The following is a 22,716-nucleotide window of genomic DNA, read 5'->3' as shown; positions in this document are numbered from 1 at the left end:
TGGGCGCTGGAGTTGGGATGCTGAGATGGCGATACATTAGGCTGCCATGTGGCTACTGGCAGCTCTGGGTTTGAAGCATCACAGAGATGAAAGGTTGGCGTGAAAGAGGCCTCAGAACTCAGAGCAGTCAGCTGGGTGCTTGAGGACTCACAGGTGAGGAGCCCAGGGTGCTTCTCTGTTCCGAGTTTTCTCCTCCTGCTTTTCAAGAGGAAATCGCCTTTGTCCCCACCTTCCCAGCTCTTGCTGAGGCCACATAGCTGCCACCGGCTAAGTGCTTCTCCCACTGGGCGGAGGAGGCTCAAAGATCAGGACAGAGCCCCTAGCCAGCCAACTCCATCCAGCCAACTCTACTACCTACAGAGGGCTGATCACTTCTTCAAACACTGGTGACAAATGAAACGACACCTGGGCTCTCCAGCACGAGGGCTGAAACAGAAGCGAATGAGTGCCGTGCTGGTGTCGTGACATGCCCACCTCCCTGCCAGGCCTGATAGAGGCTGTGTGGGTGCTGTCACCCTCTCCTCTCACCAGCAGTCCTCAAGGGAAGCAAATGATTAACAATGACAGTGATTCAGAATGAGAGGGGGAAATAAAGCCTCCCTTCTGTAAATTTGCAAAGAACAAAGTAAGGACGACTGTCAGATGTGCCCCTGCGACTTTAACCTAGCAGCTTCCTACCAGGTTTTTCGACGGCTTTGGAGAGATACTACAGCTCACTGGAGCGTGTAGACAGGACCCTGTTACCTCAGTCAGCCTTTCTTGTGCCTGCACGATGGCTAGAAAGTTCACTCCAGACCCAAGACTGTTTGTGGGCAAATCTGATTCCCCCAACACAAAGGGAGACCATGGCCCTTTTGAGAATGAGAGCTTGCCTTGTCACGTGGCTTGACATTTCCTAATCAAAAGTTTCCGGTTTTAGCTCTTCATCTCCTCATGCATGTTTTCAGATGCTCTCAGGGGGGGTCATATTTAGCATATTTAAAGGCTAATTATATAGCTAAAGTTAATTATCCATTCAAGAAGCCTTGAACAAGACACTGACTTATTCTGATGAATTAATGAAATCTGTGTGTGTGTGTGTGTGTGTGTGTGTGTGTGTGTGTGTGTGTGTGTGTGCTGGAGGTCTCAAGTGTTACTGAAAGTTAAACATGTCTTTGATGATAACTGCATGTATTTTTTTAGGTCACCTCGAAGCCTTTTCAGGAAGGAAACATATCACCCAGCCATTTAGGCCAGTCATGTCCGGGCAAGTGTGGAAGATGGATGGGGTTCAGATCCACCTCTGCCAGCTATATGGGACCATTTGGAGCTTCTTATCTGCAAGATGGGGAATAACAGCTCTCTCGAGGGCTGGCTGTTGGATGGATGAAACAGAAATGAAGGTGTTCTGGAAACTACAGATCCTAATGCACAATCAGGAGCTTGTAGTGGCAGTAATGACTGCTTTGGGCAGGAAGCAATGGGGATGCAGACCATCTTCAAGCACCCAGACATGGTGCTATTCATGGGTGAAGGGTACTAGTGGGTCCAAGAATTGGTACCACTGAGGCATGACTACTTTTGCAAGCACCTGCTCAGTCAAGAGCCACTCAACATGCACAGAAACTATACCTGCCATCAGCAAAGGATGGTCTAAAACTGGCTTTAGGGAAGTGGCTTAGAATCAATCACATTTTGACTCTAAGTTTGTGAACACAAAATTTAATGCATTTTCAATAAAGAAGCATTTTTCAGAGCAAACTCCATTAAGCTAATTTAATTCCTAAATTGATGTCTTGCATAGCATAGTTAAATTGTTTCCATTTTTTTTGTAAACTATTTTCACTGTGATCAATTCTTTGGTGTTTAAATGTTATAAGGCTTTGATTCATTGATCAGCATTCGAACCATAACAAATTTTACAGATTTATAACTTCTGCTCTTCTGACGTTTCTTTTGTGGTTATGATTTCCACAAGTCCAGTGCATCTGGGTCAAATGGTGCAGAGATCCAAAACTGGCCAAGAAGACTGGAGTCATCTATGGATTCTTAGTCAATGACAAATTTCACCCTGTGTGCTTTCAGCTGTTGTGAGTTTAATTTGTGTTAATTATTTCTACCAGTAATAGTCACTGTGAGTTGGATTTTAAAAAGACTGATAGCTAATATTTACTTTTTAACTGAGACAATGCCGAGCAATTTTGTAAACAGAGACAGAGAGAGGCAGAGATAGAGGGAGGAAGCAAGGGCGGGAGAGGGAGAGGGTGGGAATGATTCAGATGGAGGTAAGCACCCAGTAAAACAAAGACAGGGAGAGAGAAAGAGAGATCGAAGGGAAAGAACAAGGAAGAGAGTGGGGAAAATACATAGTACGACTCAGAGAGGGAAAGAATAGGAGGGAGATGGACTGATAGGGATAGAATAAGAGACAAAGAGGGAGGGAAGGATGGAGACACACAGGGTGAGGAGATGGGGAGGGAGAGGGAGAGAGGAGAAAGGAGAAAGGAGAGAGGAGAGAGAGAGAGAGAGAGAGAGAGAGAAACATACACTTGAGCTATTGACTAAGGAGCTCAAAAATAAGAAAGAGTTAAAATGATAAGGCAATCTCCTGCTTTGTTTCTGTTAGATTTCACATTAGACCCACACTAACCATGCCCAAGGAGTTGATAGAGTATGTAATGCAGTCTTTTTAATTTTGCGGAAGACTTGCTAAAGGGCTTCCTAAATCCGAGGGCAAGTCCTCGGCTGGCATGTAGAGTCAGAGGAACAGCACACAGGAAGGTGGGCAAGTCTGTGTACTTCTCTAAGCCTTGAGTTCCCCATCTGACCAGAAGGCAAACAAGCTCTCCCACATGACTGTACACCGGTTAAAGGGATTTGCCATGAATCTGCTACACATTTGCTATGAATATGCTGGGTGAATTATAAAGCCCTATGCAAATGCTATGCTCTGCTCACGCTACCACTCATGTTCTGTCTGACACAGAAAAAGTATTGATTCCTCCTGGAATGTAAACATTTTATAGAGCTCCTTAGAATATATTCCTCAAGAGTTGGGATCAGAGCTGACCATTTACTGCAAATCCCAAGGTGCACAGTAGACAATAAAGAATGCTAAAACTGTTTTCTTTGTTCAGACTTTTCTTAAATGTTTACCATGGGCCAGACAGTGCGCTCTTTGCTTGCATAATGCACCTAATCCATACAATGGTCTCCTAACGTGGAGGAACCAAAATTAGCGCCATTTTATAAAAGGGAAAATGGGGTTTAAGAAGTTCATTTGTCCAAGGTCCCAAAGCTGGTCATTAGCAGGGAGAGAATTCGAATTTTGAGCATTATACTGATAGCGGTAAGTGATGCTGCAGAGCTTGTCATACACTAGGGCTACCAGACAGGGAATCTCAAGGGCCAGAAAACATGAAAATGAAAGAGATAATGGAAAAAGAATCAATATTTGATAAAAACCTTATATGTCAGACACAGTGCTGGGGACTTTCCCTCAGTCAATTCATTCAACTGTCAAAGGAATTCCAGAAGCCAGGCTCAGGGAGGTTACTGCTCTGCCAAAGGTTACACAGCTGGTAATTATCGGAGCCAGGGTAGGAAGCTAGGTATTTCTCGCTCCAAAGTCTGTGTTCTGCATGAGGAGGCCACTCAGAAAACAAGGCAATCAATCAATCAATTGGCAGAACAGGACTACAATTTTCAAGACAGTTTGAATATTCTGGCCCAGAAATTCTACTTCTTGTGGTCATTCCTAGAGAACTATGTGTGGAAGTGTACAAAGGACTCATCGAGGTTTTTAACACAGACACCTGACTAATATCCCCCAGAGGGAAATGGTTAAGTAAACTGTGGTGCATGCATTCCATGGAATTGTTTCCAGCAGTCAGAGACAATGAAGGCAAAGACACCTACAGATATGGAGAGCTCTTCAGAATATATGATTAATTGGAAACCAAACTGCAACATATTGCAAGTTTGATAGCATCCCATAGAATGAAGTTTCATAAGTATGCGTAGACATATGAGTATATGCCAATATGTAACAAAGGTCTAGGACAGTGATGGCGAACCTATGACACGCGTGTCAGAGGTGACACACGAACTCATTTTTTTGGTTGATTTTTCTTTGTTAAACGGCATTTAAATATATAAAATAAATATCAAAAATATAAGTCTTTGTTTTACTATGGTTGCAAAGATCAAAAAATTTCTATATGTGACACGGCACCAGAGTTAAGTTAGGGTTTTTCAAAATGCTAACACGCCGAGCTCAAACAGTTCGCCATCACTGGTCTAGGAGAAAGGACATGAAATCAGAGAGCAGTGCTTACCTGGTGGTGGGGGTGGTTTGGGATTGGGACATGGTCAGGAGATGCTTATATTTGTATTTTTCATTTTTTACATGAGAATATATTTTTAATGGGAAGCATTACAGCACAATGGTTAAGGGCGCAGATGCTAGAGCCAGTTCAAATCCCAGCTCTGAAGCTAACCAGCACTTTCCTGGACAAGTGACTTATCCCCTCTGCATGACAGATTATATATGTATTTCAGAGAGGAAGGGAGAGGGGGAGAGAGAGGTAGAAACATCAATGATGCGAGAATCATTGTTTGGCTGCCTCCTGCACGCCTCCTACTGGAGATCAAGGCCGCAACCCGGGCATGTGCCCTTGACCAGAATTGAACCCGGGACCCCTTAGTCCGCAAGCTGACGCTCTATCCAATGAGTGAAACCAACTAGGGCCCTGTGACAGTTTCTATTAGATTTCACCCTGGACCCAAATAACCATGTCCACGGAGTTGACAGATCATGTAATTTTTCAGATGAGGGAACTGAGGCCCAGAGATGTACCTAATGGAGATGTTGGGCCTCCCATTCTCAGGGGTCCGCTGTGAAAATTGAAGGAGGAATAGATAAAGTGCTTACAGCAGCGCCTGACACAGAGTGAGGATCATCAAACAACTGAGATGAAGAGGCTGGGATGGAGAAGGCACAGAAAACCAGCCAGCACAGTGATCACATCCCTCCATGGTGAGGGGTTCGTGCGCAAGAGCTGTATTGCCTACGTGTGCACTGAGCAGCCAGTGTGTATGGCGTCACTCCCAGCAGCACCTGCTCTGTGAAGCCTGCACACTGAGGCCTCGCCCCACCCAGAAACCAGAGGAGAGCCTTCTCTGCCTGTGCTGAGGTCGGACACCTGTCAGAGATGGTGCTGGGAAAACCACACTGTAACCCAGGTGACTGTTGAGGTTGAAGGTCCCCTGCAAAATTCACGTCCACCTGAGAGCTCAGAATGTGACCTTATTCATAAATTGGGTCTTTGCAGATGTCATTAGTTAAGGATCTTGAAATGAAATCATTTAGGAGGGTCCTCGATCCAATGACTTAGAAGAAGAATCGTTTACAAGAAGAAGAGACACCCAGGACAGAAGGCCATATAGAGACAAATGCCAAGGCCAGAGTGATGCGGCCACAAGCCAAGGGAAGCCGGGAGCCCCCAGAAGCTGGACCAGGCAAGGAAGGATCCTCCCCTAGAGTCTTCAGAGGGAGCATGGCCCCGCAGCACGTTGAGTGTGGGCTTCTGGGAGAACTGTGAGAGAATACATTTCTATTGCTTTAAACCCCCAAGTTTGTGGGAACTTGTTATGGCAGCTTCAGGAAACGACTGCATGGGGGTCACCCGAAGGGGCGCGACCTGAGTTTCTGTCACTTCTCCACGTGCATCTCTCTCTATAGAAGGAGACTGGAGTTGCCAGGGCAGGTGCAGCTGTTCAGGGTTGGCCCTGGGCACCTACTAGGGGCTGTAAACCGGGTCTCCCAACCCGTGCTGTGGCCTTCCACAGCCTCAGCTAGCCCAGCCCCAGGAAATCTCACTCCTCTGCCTGCTGCCAGATCAAGACATGGCAAGAGAACACAGGCGGAGGCTGTAGCCCCTGGACTGTTTCAGCACCGGGGTCTGTGGGAGCCTGTTTACAATTTCCACAATAAAGAAAGGCAGCACAGCACTGAGATTTTCCGAATCTGAGCTGCGGGTGGGCAAAAGCAGCCACTTCCCTGGTCCTAGTGCTGCCACTTCCTAACGAAGGTGCCTAACCCTCCCCTTCCAGGTTGGCGCTTGCCTGCAGGAGCAGAGTTAGCCCATCGTGGGTAGAAAGAGAAGCTGGGTCGAGTTTGAATGCTGGCTCTGCCACTCACTTAACCTTTGAACGAATTGTTTCTGCTCCCTGAGCCTCGGTTTCCTCTTCGGTAAAATGGAGAGAATTCTCTTTTGGCAGAGCTGAGTGGGGATGAAATGAGATCGCGTATCTGAAGTCCTCTGAAATGCTCATCGATAAAAAAGAAGAGGCGGTCCCTAAGGAGAGGGGATCCCCAGGGAGCTCAGCTTCCTCAGTCCCCCAGGAGGGCCTTCCTGACCAGGTGGGTCCCAATATCAGGGCCCTTCTTTTGGCTTATTTCCCCCTGCGAGTTCATTTCTTTCCTCCATCTCAACGGGAGGAGAAATACTGGCCCCTTTTAAAGCAGTTTAAGGCTTTCAAAGAAAAAGGAAACGTTTCCAAGTAAGAACAGAATTGGTTCTGGGGATTGTATAATAGCAGGCGATTGGAAACAGGCTAACTGTGCAATGTTCCAGGAACATACACATTTCCTATTTTAAGATGTGACTCCACGCATGGGCTCTGGAGCAGGTGTGACCTCAGACGCGCTACTGAATCTCTCTGTGCCTATTTCCTCTGTTGTAAGTGGGCAGCATGCTAGTCATTGTCTCCTAGGGTTGGTATGAGGTTTAGACAAGATAATGCAGGCCAAACATTCAGAACAAATGCTATCAATTCATTAGAGATACCTCATGTTGTTCCCAAAACAACTCAGATAGCTTATGCAAATTGCAGTAGAAAAGGTTTTAAACCTATGGATAAAGCCATTGGAATTGAGTGAGATCAGAGGTGGAAAGTCCAAACGCAGATCTTCAGGACATAAGCTTTTCCCAGTTGCTAACAGAGAGGATCATAAGTAAAGCTCTGAATTATGTAGTAGCCCAAGCAAAAGGAAAACTGTAAGTAGGTTCAGGAATTATGGTGTCCACAAGATAAAAGCCTGCCTTATAGTGAAGAAAAACAATGCTGTTCGCAGCACAGAAGTCTGAGAAATGATGTCGGGTGAGGATGACACTCTCAACAAATTGGTCTACAGTAATGGTAACAGCAAAGCTTGCAAAAAAGATCTGCCTCTTGTAGGGCCCTCCAGTGTCAGTCCAGGTATGATGAAAATGCAGAGCAGCAAACATTAATGAATATTCCCCCAGCTCAACGAAATATCACCTAGTCATTAAATGTGAAAACTGTCCAACAAAATGGTACAGAGTTAACTGAGGAAAGCAAAACACAGACTTGCACGCATACAGATTCAACGTATGTAAACATGTGGACAAATACCCAAAGGCAATGCAGGAAGAAATAAAGAATTATGTTCAGAACAAACATTTTTTCCTGATTATTAGGAAAATGTGTTAAATATAAAAATATATGAAAAGGACCATGATCCTAACCATCTAGGAAGATTTCTGATAACATTTTGATGTATTTCATTTTAGCCTCCTCTCTTCTCCTCCCTCTTTCCATCTCCGAGTTTACAGAATTGAGATCCCCCTTTATTTAATCCACTATTTTTTCTATTTTTAATGCGTTATGGGTGGCTTTGAAATTCTGTTACTATAATTTTAATAGAATTTAACAAGAAATAATTCTAAGTACAAAAAAAGGCGTCTGTGCTTTCCTGCGCTTTTATTAAGGAAAAGAATTCCTAAGTCTATGAAGTGGTAGCAATTATTTTGGAGCTTTAGTTGCAGTGTGGGGGTGGATCTCAGAAACCAGGTCATTGTCGATCTGATTTTCTCTGGAGATGATGCTATCCCATTTAGGAGAACAGCTCACTGAACCCTGATGCCTATGCCTGCTTTCGAACTCAGCCGCTGAAAATGAACCTTCTGAGTTTGATTCTGCTTGACTGATGAAATACAGCTAATAAAGCCTGCTCAAACAGTGTCCTTGAGAGAACTTCCCCTGCATAACAACTAACTCCACTGAGGATCCTTCTGCCTTCATGGTCTACCTTTGCCTTGGAAATTTCTACACCCCTGCATCAGTTTCTTTTGAGGATGGAAATGAGGATTCTGTGATCTTGTCAACTCTCAGGTCATCAATTAATACATATATATTGTGTAATATATGTATATTGTATACAATATTAAGCGTGCATGTGTCTGGTTATATTAAATACAGATCCTCAGTTTCCAATTCTCCCCTAAACTCAAATCTCACATATCTAACTGCTTATAGGCATTGCCAAGTGAGGAGGCAAGCCTACCTCCTACACTTAATCGTGCTACAATGTAGTTACTCAGTTAAACAGCCTGTTTGTTGGGTAATGAGTTAACCTCGTGGAACCTCAGGTTCTTCATCTCTTAAAGGAGATGAGTGGTACCCAGCTCATAGGAGTGCTCTGAGGATTTACTGAGATTATGCATGCGAAGCGCTCAGGGCTTCATGTCACAAATTGGTAGGTTCCAATAAATGCAAAGATGATGAGGAAATATGATGTGGTCCCAAAGGCGCCTCCAACTTAACATGCTCAAACCTAAACTCATGTTCCTCTACGCCCCTGCTTCTCCTGAAATGCCCTTTCTCTTTCTTGTTCTGCCCACTCCACTGAGAACACCATGTCTCAGTATTTACCTAACAAACCTCTCAAAGCCCTGTACCTGAGTCACTAGAGGTGCTCATCAAAACATGGATCCCCGGACCCTGCAGGCTTTCAGAATCTGTGCTCTCAAACAGGAGCTCCAGGCCCACCTTTGCTATGAAGACAGGTCTAACACTCACAGGTAGATGTGACCACCCCCTCCTTTTAATGATGTATAAATACATCATTGTGTACAATTTGAACCTTGCAAAACAATGCTTATTGGTCAAAAGATAACCCTGCCTTCTAATTCTCTCAAAGGAATCAATGTAAAAAAAAAAAAAAATCCAAAGACGCTTGTCTTTGAGCTGGAAATAATATCAGATAGAAAACTGAGGGGCCGGAGGGCTAAAGATTGATGCTTCTGAAAGAAATGGGGACTTTTTCAGAAATATTTATACAAATGATTGTACATAAAATCAATTAAAATTAAAAAGTCATCCCACTGTGTCTTGAAATATGAGGCTCCTTGGAGTCCTAGGGATGTTGATAGTTTCATTTAAATCTGGCATGAGTGCTATGCTTGCAGTTTCGCCCACTTGCCAAAACTTCTTGGAGAACATCGGCTCCTGATGACTGAGCATTTGTAAATCTAAATCTGTCGCCGCTCATTTCAGCTTCAGTTCCCTCTTCTAGAGCAGATGTTCCCAAATCTGATTAGCGCACAGCAGAATCAACTGAGGAGCATGCAGATTCCCAGGCTATGCCCCCCCCCCAATCTAAATCTGTGGGGTTCAGTATCAACATTTTTTAAAATATATTTTTATTGAAATCAGAGAGGAGGGGAGAGGGAGAGAGAGAAACATCAATGATGAGAGCATTGATCAGCTTCCTCTTGCACGCCCCCTACTGGCGATTGATCCCGCAACCCTGGTATGTGCCCTGACTGGAAATCGAACTGTGACCTTCTGCTGCATAGGTTGATGCTCAATCACTGAGCCACACCAGCTGGGTCAGGATCAACGTTTTTACTAGCACCCCCACTGCTTCAGATTTAGGCTAGGACTTGAGAAACACTGGTCTAGAAGCCTGGGGTCATGAACAGCTCATCCCCATTGGTTCAGGAGCGCCCCCCAGGTCACAACAGGCCTCTTCCTTAAAAATCCCATTCCTGTTGATGTTGGCACACCAGATCCTATTTTCTCACTGATTTCCTTGGTAATTTCTGTAACTGAACGCTTTAACTGGAATGCATTTCATTGTTAATTGAAATTTATTATACATTTAAATTAGCAATGAAACTGAACTGCTTAGTTCCAATTTTCTTGCTGCCTATGTTCTTCTTAAAAGCGATTTTGGATCCCATTGATAAACATTTGGTTGACTTAATCTTTATGTGCTATCTCAATAAAATGTGATTATTGAGCCCCTTTAGAACCTCTCAAATTTTAGCAAGAATCAAAATCACCCATAGCAGGGGGCGGGGGATGCTTGTTAAAAATGCAGGTTTGTGGCTCCATCCCTGGAGAGAAGGTTCTGTGTTGGGCCCAAATGTTAACAGTGATGAAGGGAGGGTTAATCCATTGGCCAGGTTTGAAGATGATCAACTTTCCAGCTTTGATCTAAATCCTCTCTGCAAAACCGACAGCCGTTTATATATATAGTATGTCTGGATTTTGAATTTGTAAGAGCTTAAATAAGTGTTCAAGTGTTCAACAGAAATAAAAGAATCTTAGAACTATTTTCAGAGGATGAAGAGTCCAGTCCTCTCACTATTTAGATGGGGAAACTGAGGCTCAGAGAGGTAACACTTGTCCAAAGCCACAGCTTGCTAATGAGAGAGCCAAGACTCAAACCAAGCTGGGACTCTCATTCCAAAGCCCCTCTTGTGTTCTAGACTCTTCCAAGAAGTTACAATCTATGAAGGAGCCGTCCCATCTTACTGACCCTGGTGCACATGTGCGCAAGTAACAGGTGGGTGTCACTGAGACTTGTGGGTGGAGGGGCGGGACCCAACAGCTGGGATATGTGCTCTAGGATGTCGAACTCAAGGCTTACTGGATTTTAGGCTATTAGGGGAATGAACAATTCAGGAGCATATGGGCACCTACCTCTACCTTCCAGAGCTGCTGCATGTGGTGAAGGAGGCAAATGGCTATTTCTAAAAGTTGTTGTTGAGTCCATGAGGGGTTCATTTTATTAATCATTATTCCTCATTATACTTACTCTTGCAAAATTATTTTATCATACATCTCATATTTAAAATAATATATTTCCTAATGAAAAATGTACAAAGGAAACAAGATGTGAGAGGGAAGACAAAGACCTCCAAGTGTGGCAAAGTAGACACTTGAGGGACAGAAGTGGAGATGAGCAGACGTGGTCGGCACAGTCTGTCTGATCTTGTGCTGTTCTGTGGTGGCCGTTCTCAGGATGGGGTTCTCGTTGTCATATGAGGAGATGGAGTCCTATGTCACACTCTACACCCAGAAAAATTCTAAACAGAAATGCAACCAAAATAGAAAGAAACAGGAGAAAACTATTTTGTAGCCTCAGAGTGAAGAGGGTTTTTGAATTTCGACCTAAAATCTAGAGGCCATAAAAAAAGGACTGGGAAATGTGACCACAAAATATAATAGTCTGCTCGGAAAAAAATATACCATCCTCAAGCTCAAAAGACAGACAAAACAACTGGGGAAAAACATTTGTAATCATACCACAAATTTCTACTATAGAAATTACTAGTAAGGGGGAGAAAAACAACAAGCCAATGGGAAAAAATAATGTTCATGAAAAGACCATCGTGGAAACAAATAAAAACCATTCCCATGGCTAAGAAGGAAAGGGCTATAAAATGTGTCTTTTTGATATCTACTAAAATTGAACATACATTTTATAGCTTAGCAATTCCAGTCTTAGGTACATACCAAGATAAATGCACTCACTTGTGCAACAAAAGACATGCGAGAATGTCTTTCAAAACATCACTCATAATAGCCTCAGATGGGACACTACGCAAATGTTCATCAAGATTTGAAGAAACAGATGAATTTGTGGTGTATCCCCACAATGACATTCTATACAGCAATGAGAATGAGAGAACTGGAGTGATATACAACCATCTCATAAACAGAATGTTGAGCTAAAAGAAGACAAACAAATAAAAAAAAATATGGTATGCTTTTATTTATATGTTAGAATCACAGGGGAAAGAATCTACTTTAGAAGAGACGATGGTCCATGGAAAATAGTGACTGGAAAAGGCTGTGGTTGGCTGGGTGGGGTGTGGGAGAGTTCTGGGGTTTGATGATGTCTTGTTAATTGACCTTGATGGTCAGTTTGTACAAAGCCATCAAACATATTTCCTGCATTTTTTGGTTAATCCTCACCCACAGATATTTTTTCCATTGGTTTTTTTTAGAGAGTGGAAAGGAGAGGGAGAGACAGAGAGAAACATTGATGTCAGAGAGACATATTGAATGGTTGCCTCCCAGACGCACTCCAACGGGGGCTGGGGATGGAGCCTGCAACCGAGGTCCGTGCCCTTGACTGGAATCAAACCCGAGACCCTTCAGTCTGAGGGCCAACGCTCTAACCACTGAGCAACCGGCTAAGGCTATTTTCTGCCTTTTTTAGCTCTATAAAACATTTTTAAAATCCCCTGCAAGCCAGAATGAGCAGTATGTCCATGAGTTTTGGGTAAGGAATGGACTCGAAATCCAAACACATGCTGTCCTAGCCCCTGTCAGGATACCAAAGAGATTCTGAGACTGAAAGGACAATGCTATCAGCCCAAGGGCCTGGGGAATTATGCAGAGACCTGGGCTTGGTGGTTCAGAGGAAGCCCCTCTGCCCCAGAAGACAGGGAGCATCGAGGCCTTTGCAGAGGGCCTGCGAACAACCTGAGGAGGGGCTGTGGACTCAGGAGGATGCACTGTAGTCACATTTCATTCAACAGGAATCCCTGTGCCTGGGACACTCCATGCAATTTAATTTTCTGGAGAGGCAAAACTTTCCTCATTAAACGGCTCCTTCATTTAAAACAGGATCATTTTTAGTGACACCCTTTCAAAAATGTATTCTGCATGTCCCTGATATTTTGGTAAGTCCACAGAATAGAGTGGAACCTTTACACCAAGCTACAACACTAACAATCAAGTCAACTTTTTGTGCCAGGCAATTTCTGAAATGCTTGCCGGCACATTTTCTCACCGAACCCCTATCAATGAGTTCCTAGTAGTATTCCCATTTTATATATGAGGCTGAGAGCCATTGAAACACTGTCCAAGTTCACACAACAAGTAACAGCAGGGGAGGAGAAGTGCGCTCCAGCTCCACAGCCTAAACTCCTAACCACTGTTCTGTCTTTTCTTACAGCCTCAGGCATTTTGCATCTGCTACACTCTGCTGCCACAGGTACACAAGAATATTAGGTTGAGTTCTCATTGCTTTTCTCTCCATATTACCTTTCTCCTTCATCAATGTTATACTGTTAGTTTTCACATAAAGCTACATCAAAAGCTTCTACCTAAAATCAGATAAAAATCTATAGCTCTATGTTTTCAAATAAACTCTCAATCTCCTTAGATCTTTCTGTGAAAGAAAGAGAGAGAGAGAGAGAGAGAGAGAGAGAGAGAGAGAGAGAGAGAGAGAAAGAAAGGAAGAAAGAAAGAAAGAAAGAAAGAAAGAAAGAAAGGAAGGAAGGAAGGAAGGAAGGAAGGAAGGAAGAAAGAAAGAAAGAAAGAAAGAAAGAAAGAAAGAAAGAAAGAAAGAAAGAAAGAAAGAAAGAAAGAAACCAAAATGGAGTCACTTACGCTAAGTCCCACATCAGCAAAACAAGACTTAATTGTGGTTTCAGCTTCTCCTAAGAATGTGACCTTTAACCAGCTGATCTGGAATTACCTGGTCTGCACTACTGAGGTAATCTGCCTGACTACCTGCCCTTCCCCAAAGGAAAGTGACCTTGCATGAAATGATCCACTTTTTGCTAGAAACTTCTTTTCCTGCCCCCTTCTGCCTATTAAAGCCTTCCATTTTGCACAGCTCCTCAGAACTTCTTTCTAGTTGTTAGAAGGGACGCTGCCCAATTTATGAATCCTTGAATAAAGCCAATTAGATCTTTAACTAAACAGTGGGGGTTCAAAACGAATCACCCCAAGACATGCCACTCTGTCTTGCAGATTATTTTAAACTGAATACAATGGAGGCCCAGGAGGCTCTGAAAGAAACCTTGTCCTCGCCCCTTTACTGCCTAAAAGAACCTGCTCTGGGGAAGGGGGTGTCAGCATAGGTAACTTTAGTTAAGGTGACCAGGTGCAGTAGACAGGGAGGAACCTACCAAAGCCCATTTGATCAAAGTCCTCCATGTCCCACTGTTTCAAGGTGGCCCAGCAAACCTTTGTTTACTAAACATTCACTTTTTTCATCCCCTTGTAAATTGCCTTAACTTCCGTTTGAAGTCCTGGCCCCTTCTCTCCCCCGCCCCCCGCCCCCCTTAGTCCTGAATGACACGTATACCTCATTTTACCTCACTGTCCTTGGAATTTGCATGCTTATGTGAATTTCCCTTGTGCATGTATTAAACTTGATTTTCTCCTCTTAATCTGCCCATGTCCTTTTAATTATTCTACCAGTCAGAAGAATTAAAAGGAGCAGGAGAAGGTATTCAGTTGAATTCTGTTTTTTCACATTTCTATTTGGGTAAAATAGCCCATAGAGTTGGGCCAACTTCTTTATCAGTTTAAGAAACCCCACTGGCTCTCTGCATTTCAAAGTGTCCTGGATTTGCTTTTCCTTAACACAACTCAGAAGGAAACCTGTGGTGCTCATCAGATTAACAAAAGCAGCCCTTAACTGGGGTGCATCTGGCTGCCCAGCTCTCCAGAAAATATGCAGTGGGGGCAGATAAGGACCAAGGCGTGCAGAGAGTCATTTTCTGTGAGGCTTATCAGCTAGCAGGCCTGCGGAGAAAAAGAAGCCACCATCCTTACCCTGTTTTCAAGCTGACCAAGGCGTCCTCTACTCCCTTCTGATTAAATTTGGTCATGTACTGATGCATGTAGGGGTAGTTATTCCGAATGTTTCTTTCCGTACTGCCATTGGGCACCGTGCCAAATCGAAAAGGTGGGGAATAGTCGTGAGGTCTCTGAAACTGGAGAGAGAGAGAAAGGAGAAGGAAGAGGAGAAGGAAAAGAAGTCAGCCATCACTTTGCCTTGTGTCAGGAGTTAAACATATGTATGCTTTAGCACAGCAAAAACACATTCTGTTTTGTGTTTCTTAATCACATCTCCCACTGGTCTGTGAGCTCCAGTGTCTGTCTTGTTCCATGCTCTTCCCCAGTACATACTGCCTGGGTACACAATAGATAACTTGTTGGACTGAACTTCTTGGTGCCATTGTAGACAGTAGCCTAGTGGTGAGCACTGGGGACCTGGCAGAGCTCAGGAAATGTTGGTTGAGCAGGAATGATGGTATTATTTTCATTTGGTTAATTTATCCATCTTATGATAAAACTAGTGGCCTGGTGCACAAAATTCGTGCACGGGTAGGGTCCCTAGGCCTGGCCTCCATCAGGGCCAATCAGGGCCTTCCGGCTGCTGGCTGGGGCCTTCCTTCCCCCGGCTGCCGCCCCCTGGTGGTCAGCACACATCATAGTGAGCAGTCGAACTCCAGGCCAGTCGAACTCCCAAGGGGATAATTTGCATATTAGCCTTTTATTATATAGGATTTTCTGTGATCCCCACCAATCACTCTGAACTTCATTTACAATGACCTTCACCTCACCCAGAAAATGATGAAGGGGAGCAGATTTTGCCACCCCAAAATATGTTTCTTTGCCATAAGGATTCCTTGGGGCTGATTATTTTTTTTAAAAATCAGCAGACACAGTAGAAGCTCTGAAAACCATGTAGAAGTTACCCTCCTGAGAGAGACATTTACATTTATGAGGAAAATCCCCATTTGTAAGGGTGTCTTTCTTGCTGTACCTCGAAGAGGAAGATGACTAAGTCTCTAGGAACTCTTACCAATGGAAAAGGCAACTGACTTAAGTCTACATAACAAACATACCCTTGTTAACTGTGCTTTTCCTGATAACCTTGGGTAATTGGTCTCCCCCCAACATCTTTTGTCTTTATTTAGCTGAAAATGGTATTTAAGGTGGTAGCTTGGGCTATTTAAGGGAGTTACTCCGTTTTCTTGGGTATCTTCTTGTTATTAATTTTTTTTTGTTTTTTTCTCCTGTTAACCTGTCTCTTATTATTGGGGGAAAGGGGCATTCTCAACTAGGAACCTAGAAGAATAGAGGAAAAATTATTTTTCTTTGTCTACAATAACTATATGTCATCACTGACTCATTCTCTACTCACTCATTCATCCATACATGCAATACTTACTGGAGGCCTAACATACTCCAGGCATAATGGCAGGCTCATGAACATTTGTTAAGCTGATGTCCCTACTAAGCATTCGTTTCTTAGGGGTTCCCATGTTGTGAATGGAACCTCCAGCCTTCATGAAAGCTCACTGTCCATGCCCCACTAGTCTTCCATGATTGGCTGATACTGTCCATTTACAACTTCAGCATTTGGGGCAACCCAACTAGATTAGGAGTCCAGAGAACTGGGTCTGAGTCCCCAAAACACAATGAAAATCTAGAGGCAACACAGGCCAATGGCTACAATTCTGAGATCGGGTCCACAGGTTGTAAAATCAGGTTCTATCACTTACAAACTGTGGGACCTTAGATAAGGCACTTTCTTCACACTGTCTCCATTTATTTTCCATCTGTAGAGTGGGAAACATATCAGTACCTCTCCTTTAAGGTCAATGGGAAGGTCTAAAATTATAACATTTGTCAAGTAATTAGAATAGTGCCTGAAACAGAGGAAGCACTCAGAAATAAAGCTATTATTGTTTTCATTTTTACTATCACTGTCATTATGGGCAAAAAAGGAAGGTGGGCCTCAGTTTTTTGTAAAATATTTAACTCTGAAAGTAGAAAGTGATGTAATGAGACAACGGGCTAAGGTCTAACTTCCATTGCTCCTCAGAGATCATGCTAGTAGCCCTTCCTCTTTCAGGGGCAAGGACCTTGAGACCCAGAGAGGAAAAAGATACCCAGCAATTCCATGGCAGGGTCAGGGCTAGAATCCAGAAGCCCCTTGGACTTCCAGGCCAGCATGCCCTCCACGGAGCTGAGAACTGCCAGAGAAAGTGTGCAAGTTTACCTAAGAGTCCGGCCAACCAGATACATTATTCTTTTTTTCAGACTTCATTTCACTGTTAAAATTTCCAGTTAAAAACCATTTCCCCTAAATTAAGCCGCCACAATAGGATTTGAGGGAAGTGGCCATACATTGTCCAAAGGAGAGCCTCCTGAGAGTTGTGGCAGGGAGTGTGGGTGTGAGTGAGTGTGTGTGTCTGAGTGTGAGTGTGTGTGTGTGTGTGTGTGTGTGTGTGTGTGTGTGTGTGTGTGTGAAAAATAAAAAGCTCTTTGCACTCAACCCAGCCAACAGCAACTCAACTCATCACTGAAAGAGGAGGCCGAGCCCAGGCTCGCTCGCCGGGCAGCTGTCTACTCTGGGAGACAGAGACAACAGTGGCAGTTCATAAATCCAGGTGTGGTAGCAGCCGCTCCCAACCTCCAGAGACATCCAGAGAGAGCCAATTTGACTCACTGCCTCCACTCCCCTCCCCATCTGTTGCAGAGCAGCCGAGGAGCTCTGTTAGAGTCCCTTTCGTCCCTGCCTCTGGTTTGCACAGCGACAGGCAGGTCATCAGCCTCTGTGATGAACTCCCATGCTCCACTGGCCTTGACTGTACCGCTATCCACACAGAAGTCAGCGCAGCACCGGGATCCAGGAACCTTTCCCACTGGACTCACGGCTATCAAAGGTTTTACAGCATGACTCACAATGCATCTCCCACTGCCACCTTGCACACACACACACACACACACACACACACACACGCCACTTCACAGTGCTCACTCTTTCTACATGTGGTATACTCGATGGCATTCATTAGGCTCTGTTTTTTGAATGGTCACACCCCTTACATTAATTTCACGGTTAAGAAGCCACTGGCCTACAGTGTGAAAAAGAAGGGCAAGCATGACTCATCTCCTGAGTCCCAGGCCCTCGCGTCAAGGACACATTCTGTGTTTCTTGGGGGAATAGTTTCTAGTGCCACTTTCTCCCAGGGAGTTCCCCGTGCAAGTAGACAGAGACCAATGTGGGCGTTAGCGTAGGAACGGGGGATGCAGAACAATGCAATCACGATCCCCAAAGCCAGTGGAACCCTCATGGCTTCTTTCCCCAGGCCGCCCTCACTGTTCTTGTTTACTGGCTTCCCTTGAACTTGGGCTCAGAGCATTCAGCTTCTCATGTGCCACTTAGGAACGCAGTCATTGCGAGCAGCTGCGTGAGTTCTCTGAGCCTCAGTTTCTCTGTCTGTAAATCGGGGGTTGCTTTTGCGATTAATCACAGAGAGCTTGCAACACTTCCTGGCATCCGCATGCTTGATACGCATCACCTGTTGTTGCTGAGCGTGCCTTTAGCCACAGAATGAGCCAGTGTAACCTTCCGCTGTGGAGAACAGAGGATTAGAAGGGTATAATATTCTAATTATTTTCCTCATCCAGTATGTGGCCAGGTCTGAAAGTCATCCAAGTGATTGAGACGTGGCAAGCAACTTATGATGGAGGAAGTAGAGATGCTGGTCTGGGAAATAAATTGTGCAGGAAGAATGTGGCACTTGACCAGGACCTTTCTCTGTTCCTCTTATGAACCAACACTACACATTTATTAGAAATATCTGTCTTCTGTGGCTGTAAATCAGGAACACTGGCAACTAGAGGCCCTATTTCTAGTGCAGTCTTCTCCCCCTGGTGGAGTTCCACGGGCTTCCTGATGTCAGCATCGAACAGCTATGGCCCTTAAGAGGCTCAGAGGCCTCCATTCAACCAGTAAGTATGGAGGGCCAGGGCCTCCAGCAGCACAACCGCAGTGCCCAGAGGCAGCACGACTCCACAAGAACCAGGGCACTTCCCCCAATTCCCTCCATTGCTGTCACAAAAGGCCACCTCAGTGCAATATCACTTTAGACTCCAGAAGTGAGGAATGGTTGAATCAGTCAGGGATGATGAAAACGAGGAAGAGGAGGGTGATGAAGAGAAGGGCAGGGAAGAAGCAGTAGGTTACTTCTAATCCTCACACCAACCTTGCCAGATGATATTAATACCACCACCCCCACTACCACCTTTTATTAGGATACTAAGCCTTGGGGATACTGACATACTGAAGGCCATATAACCATTATATGGCAAGGCTAGGACTTGAATCCAGGGCCATTTGATCCCAAATATGACACTGCTCTTCCCACTATGTTAAGCTGCCTCTCAAAGATGGGTTTTCCCTACCATAGTGAGTCCCAACAGTTTGGATTTCCAACTTTCCTTTAATAATTCCTGGGGGAGCATCTACCAGCGAATCCGCCCACTTGTTATTTAAACCCAAGCTCATCTGATCACACCACGGACTCCAAAGGTGCCTCTGCACAGCAAGCACTCATCCTGCAAATGGCTTCACGTATTGTAAACCTGAGTTGTTACACAGGTATTCGTGTTTTAAAGAGAGAGAGAGAGAAACCCACTGTGAACAGTATTAAAACAAATTGATTCAATATAGATTTGTATTGTGCAAACTTTCTCGGTGTATCTGCTATTAATCTTCTGGGAGCACTTAGCTTATTTACTCCAAGAACGTTGCTGTTTATCTAATTGTATCAAACATTTAATTAAAAGAGCTCTCTGCTTGCCGCCGACGCTCTGAGGTTGCATCTGAGCTGTGTCCCATGAGGACGCAGTATCTGTTACTAGGTGTTTCCAAATGAGAGAAGGTCAGTCAAATTATTAGTGGTTCTAATTAGTTTTCCCACAAGCGGCCATATTATTTAGAACCAAAACTATGTATCAGGGGATTTTTTTCCCCTCGTCTTTGAAAATAGCAACAAAAAGCAGAGTAGATGGCCAATGATTTTCTTAAAATATCCTCGCATCCAGGACATGGCTCCCCAGTGCTTCCCCTGCACCTCCGGTCACTTCTTCTAGAAACTGTACCTTTGCTCCCATAATGTGATAGAGTTGGGTCACGGGGCACGGTGCCTGTAGGGGACTTATAGGCTCCAAGGCACGTGCATGCTTGCAGTCTCCTTTCATCCTCCTCCAACTAGGATTCCCAATAGACAGGGAGGGGTAAGGAGACCCGACAAGGCTACATGCCAGGAAAGCATCTCGGAGCCTGTATGCGGCAGAGAGGCAATGGGACCCAGCCTTCCATCTCTGAGTGAGGGGCTTTCTTTATCTGCTGCCTCACAGATGCCGTACGCTTTAGGCGGGAGTCAGCCAGAAGTCGACCCTGAGCCAAGGACTTGGGTGAACTTGACTTATTAAGGAAGGGAGCCAGGAGAAACCAGGGAGGGAGTGGGAGACGGAGGTCAGGGGAGGGAGGAAGCCAACCCAGGGTGTAATTTTAGGCAAAGTCTCAGCCTCCGCCTGATCTAGCAGGGGGCTCTGGACAGGAAACTGCTTCGAGTTTGCCCTGCCTGGAAGCAACAGAGCAGCTGGGCGTCTGTACCCTCACACCGGTTGGTTACAGGCAACTGAAAAGATTGGGAGAAAGTTCATTCCCAGTTCCTGTGCCCAAAGGTAACTGTCCTGTGAAGATCCCTTGTAGGAGCCTTTACAGCAAAGGTGAGGCTGGGCACACAGCGGGAAAAGGGATCTCAGGACACCTTGGGGATGGGGGGAGGGGGGGGGCATGCCGACAGTGTCCAACACCATGATCTCTTCATTCATCAGCAAGTATGAACTGAGCACCTACTAAGTGCCAGATAACTCTTTCATATGCACTCTCCTGAGATCCCCTTCCCCAAGTCCATTTTAAATTTTTAAAATTTGATTTATTGGGGTGACACTGGTTAATAAAATTACATAGGTTTCAGGTGTACAATTCTATACTACATCATCTGTATATTGTATGGTGCGTTCACCACCTCAAGTCAAGTCTCCTTCTATCACCAATTATCTCCCCTTTACCCTCTTCTATCTCCCTGCACCCCACTTTCCCTCTGGTAATCAGTATACTGTGGTTTGTGTCTATGAGTTTTTCGCTGTGTGTGGGGTTTTTGTTTGTTTGTTTGTTTGTTTTTGGGTTTGTTTGTTTCTTTGCTCTCAGTCTGTTCTCTGTATCTATGAGTCTGTTTCTATTTTGTTTGTCACTTTATTTTGTTCATTAGATTCCACATATAAGTAAAATCATATGGCACTTATCTTTCTCTGACTGGCTTATCTCACTTAGTATAACACTCTCCAGGTCCAACCATGTTGTCGCCAAAGGTAAGAGTTCCTTCTTTTTTATGGCCGAGTAGTGTCCCATTGTGTAAATGTACCACAGCTTTCTTATCCGCTCATCTGCTGATGGGCACCTGAGCTTCCAAGTCAATTTTAATCTCATTAGTTTTATCTCCTTTATAGCACTCATTTCTGCCTGGGATAGTCTCCATTTACATTTACTGGTTTGCTGTTTATTTCTTCCTACTGCAATGAGAGTTTCACGGGAGCACCAGCTCAGGCTGCCAAGTTCACCACAGTGAAGACCAGTCCCAAGAGGGGAATGTCATGGGGGAACCAGCGGCGAGAATGGGAAGACACTGGAGGCAGAGGACACAGAGTGCAAGAGCACCGGGTTGGAAATGAACTTGGAGTTTTTAAGGAATGGAGAGGGGGCCTTAGTGATGGAGAGGGAGAGATATATAGCGTCAGCCAAAAAATAAAAGGCTTTGTCGCCATGGTATGTAGGATGGCATTTACTCAAGCTACAGTGGGAAGCCATCAGAGAGAGGCCACGCACTACCTAGGGTGATGGCACTTTTGGGAGGGTGACTCACTCCAACCCCTCATCATCTCTCTGATGACAGGCTCCTCGGTACCTCTTTCAACCACAGCAGATAGCACGGAAAAGCTGTGAGGGCGTTTTCTGGACTGATTTTCTATTCAGCAACTTATTGATGAATGCCAAAAGCGTATATGTAGACTTATGTCAACAAGATGTGATAGTGAGATTTTATAGAAGACAAATTATCCACACACACGAGACAGAAAATCTTTGCAGCACTGCAATCCTCATACTGCTGAGCTTAGCAAGTTGGGATTTGTTTTTGGAAGCTAGGATTTCAATAGCAGGATGCACCCGTTTACCTCCTTTCTTCCTCTCTGTGCACTTCTGAATAGCCACGCACACCCTGCAAACCTCCTACATTTCAGCGGAGAATGAGAGCAGGTGTGATCATTCCCGTCTCAATGCAGTAAGCACAGCCCCATCAGGGAGGATTGGAGAGGTGGTGGAGTTAAAGAACTGGTGGGAAATGAAAAACTGATCCTTTCGAGTCCTTTGAAGACATTTCAGGTGAGTCAGGTGTGCTGAAAATGGGGCTGATCGGCCACAGAGTAAAAAGCAGCTGTCAGGCTCGGCCAGCATGGCTCAGTGGTTGAGCGTCGACCCATGAACCAGGAGGTCACAGTTCGATTCCCAGTCAGAGCACATGCTTGGGTTGTGGGCATGCAGGAGGCAACCGATCAATGATTCTCTCTCATCATTGATGTTTCTATCTCTCTCTCCCTCTCCCTTCCTCTATGAAATCAATAAAAATCTATGTTTTTAAAAAAGCAGCTGTCAGCTTCCTCTCTGAGTAGGGCTTAGAGATGATTATTTTTTCATGTCATAGATGAGGACTCCAAGGCATAGAGTCTTTAAGAGACTCCTCCAAGATCACAGAATCAGGAGGTACCTTTAGCCTAGAGCACCCCACTTCACCCCAAGTTTGTCCTTATCCAGGCTCAGGATCTTCCTCGACATAACACTCTCCCAGAAAGGAGGGCTGCAACCAGAGCTGGAACCTTGAGCCACAGGGCCTCATCACCGGCAAGAGCATCTAAATGGAAGGACTGACCACGTGGGGAAACTGCTCCCAAATTAGATCTGGAACATTT

General features: G+C 44.7%; 1 protein-coding gene across 1 annotated transcript in view; it reads right to left on the bottom strand.

Moving 5' to 3' along the window:
• GRIN2A (glutamate ionotropic receptor NMDA type subunit 2A) overlaps window positions 1-22,716 on the bottom strand; it is a 176,728-nt gene that overhangs the window by 47,236 nt on the left and 106,776 nt on the right. Inside the window, exon 10 of the mRNA XM_036310006.1 lies at window positions 14,656-14,816. Within this exon, the coding sequence (XP_036165899.1) occupies window positions 14,656-14,816 (161 nt within the window). The remainder of the gene's footprint in view (window positions 1-14,655; window positions 14,817-22,716) is intronic.

This window comes from Myotis myotis, unplaced genomic scaffold (genome assembly GCF_014108235.1).
Source record: "Myotis myotis isolate mMyoMyo1 unplaced genomic scaffold, mMyoMyo1.p scaffold_m19_p_5, whole genome shotgun sequence".
Lineage (NCBI taxonomy): Eukaryota > Metazoa > Chordata > Mammalia > Chiroptera > Vespertilionidae > Myotis > Myotis myotis.
Note: the sequence above shows the minus strand (reverse complement) of the source record. Positions and strands in the feature narration are given on the sequence as shown.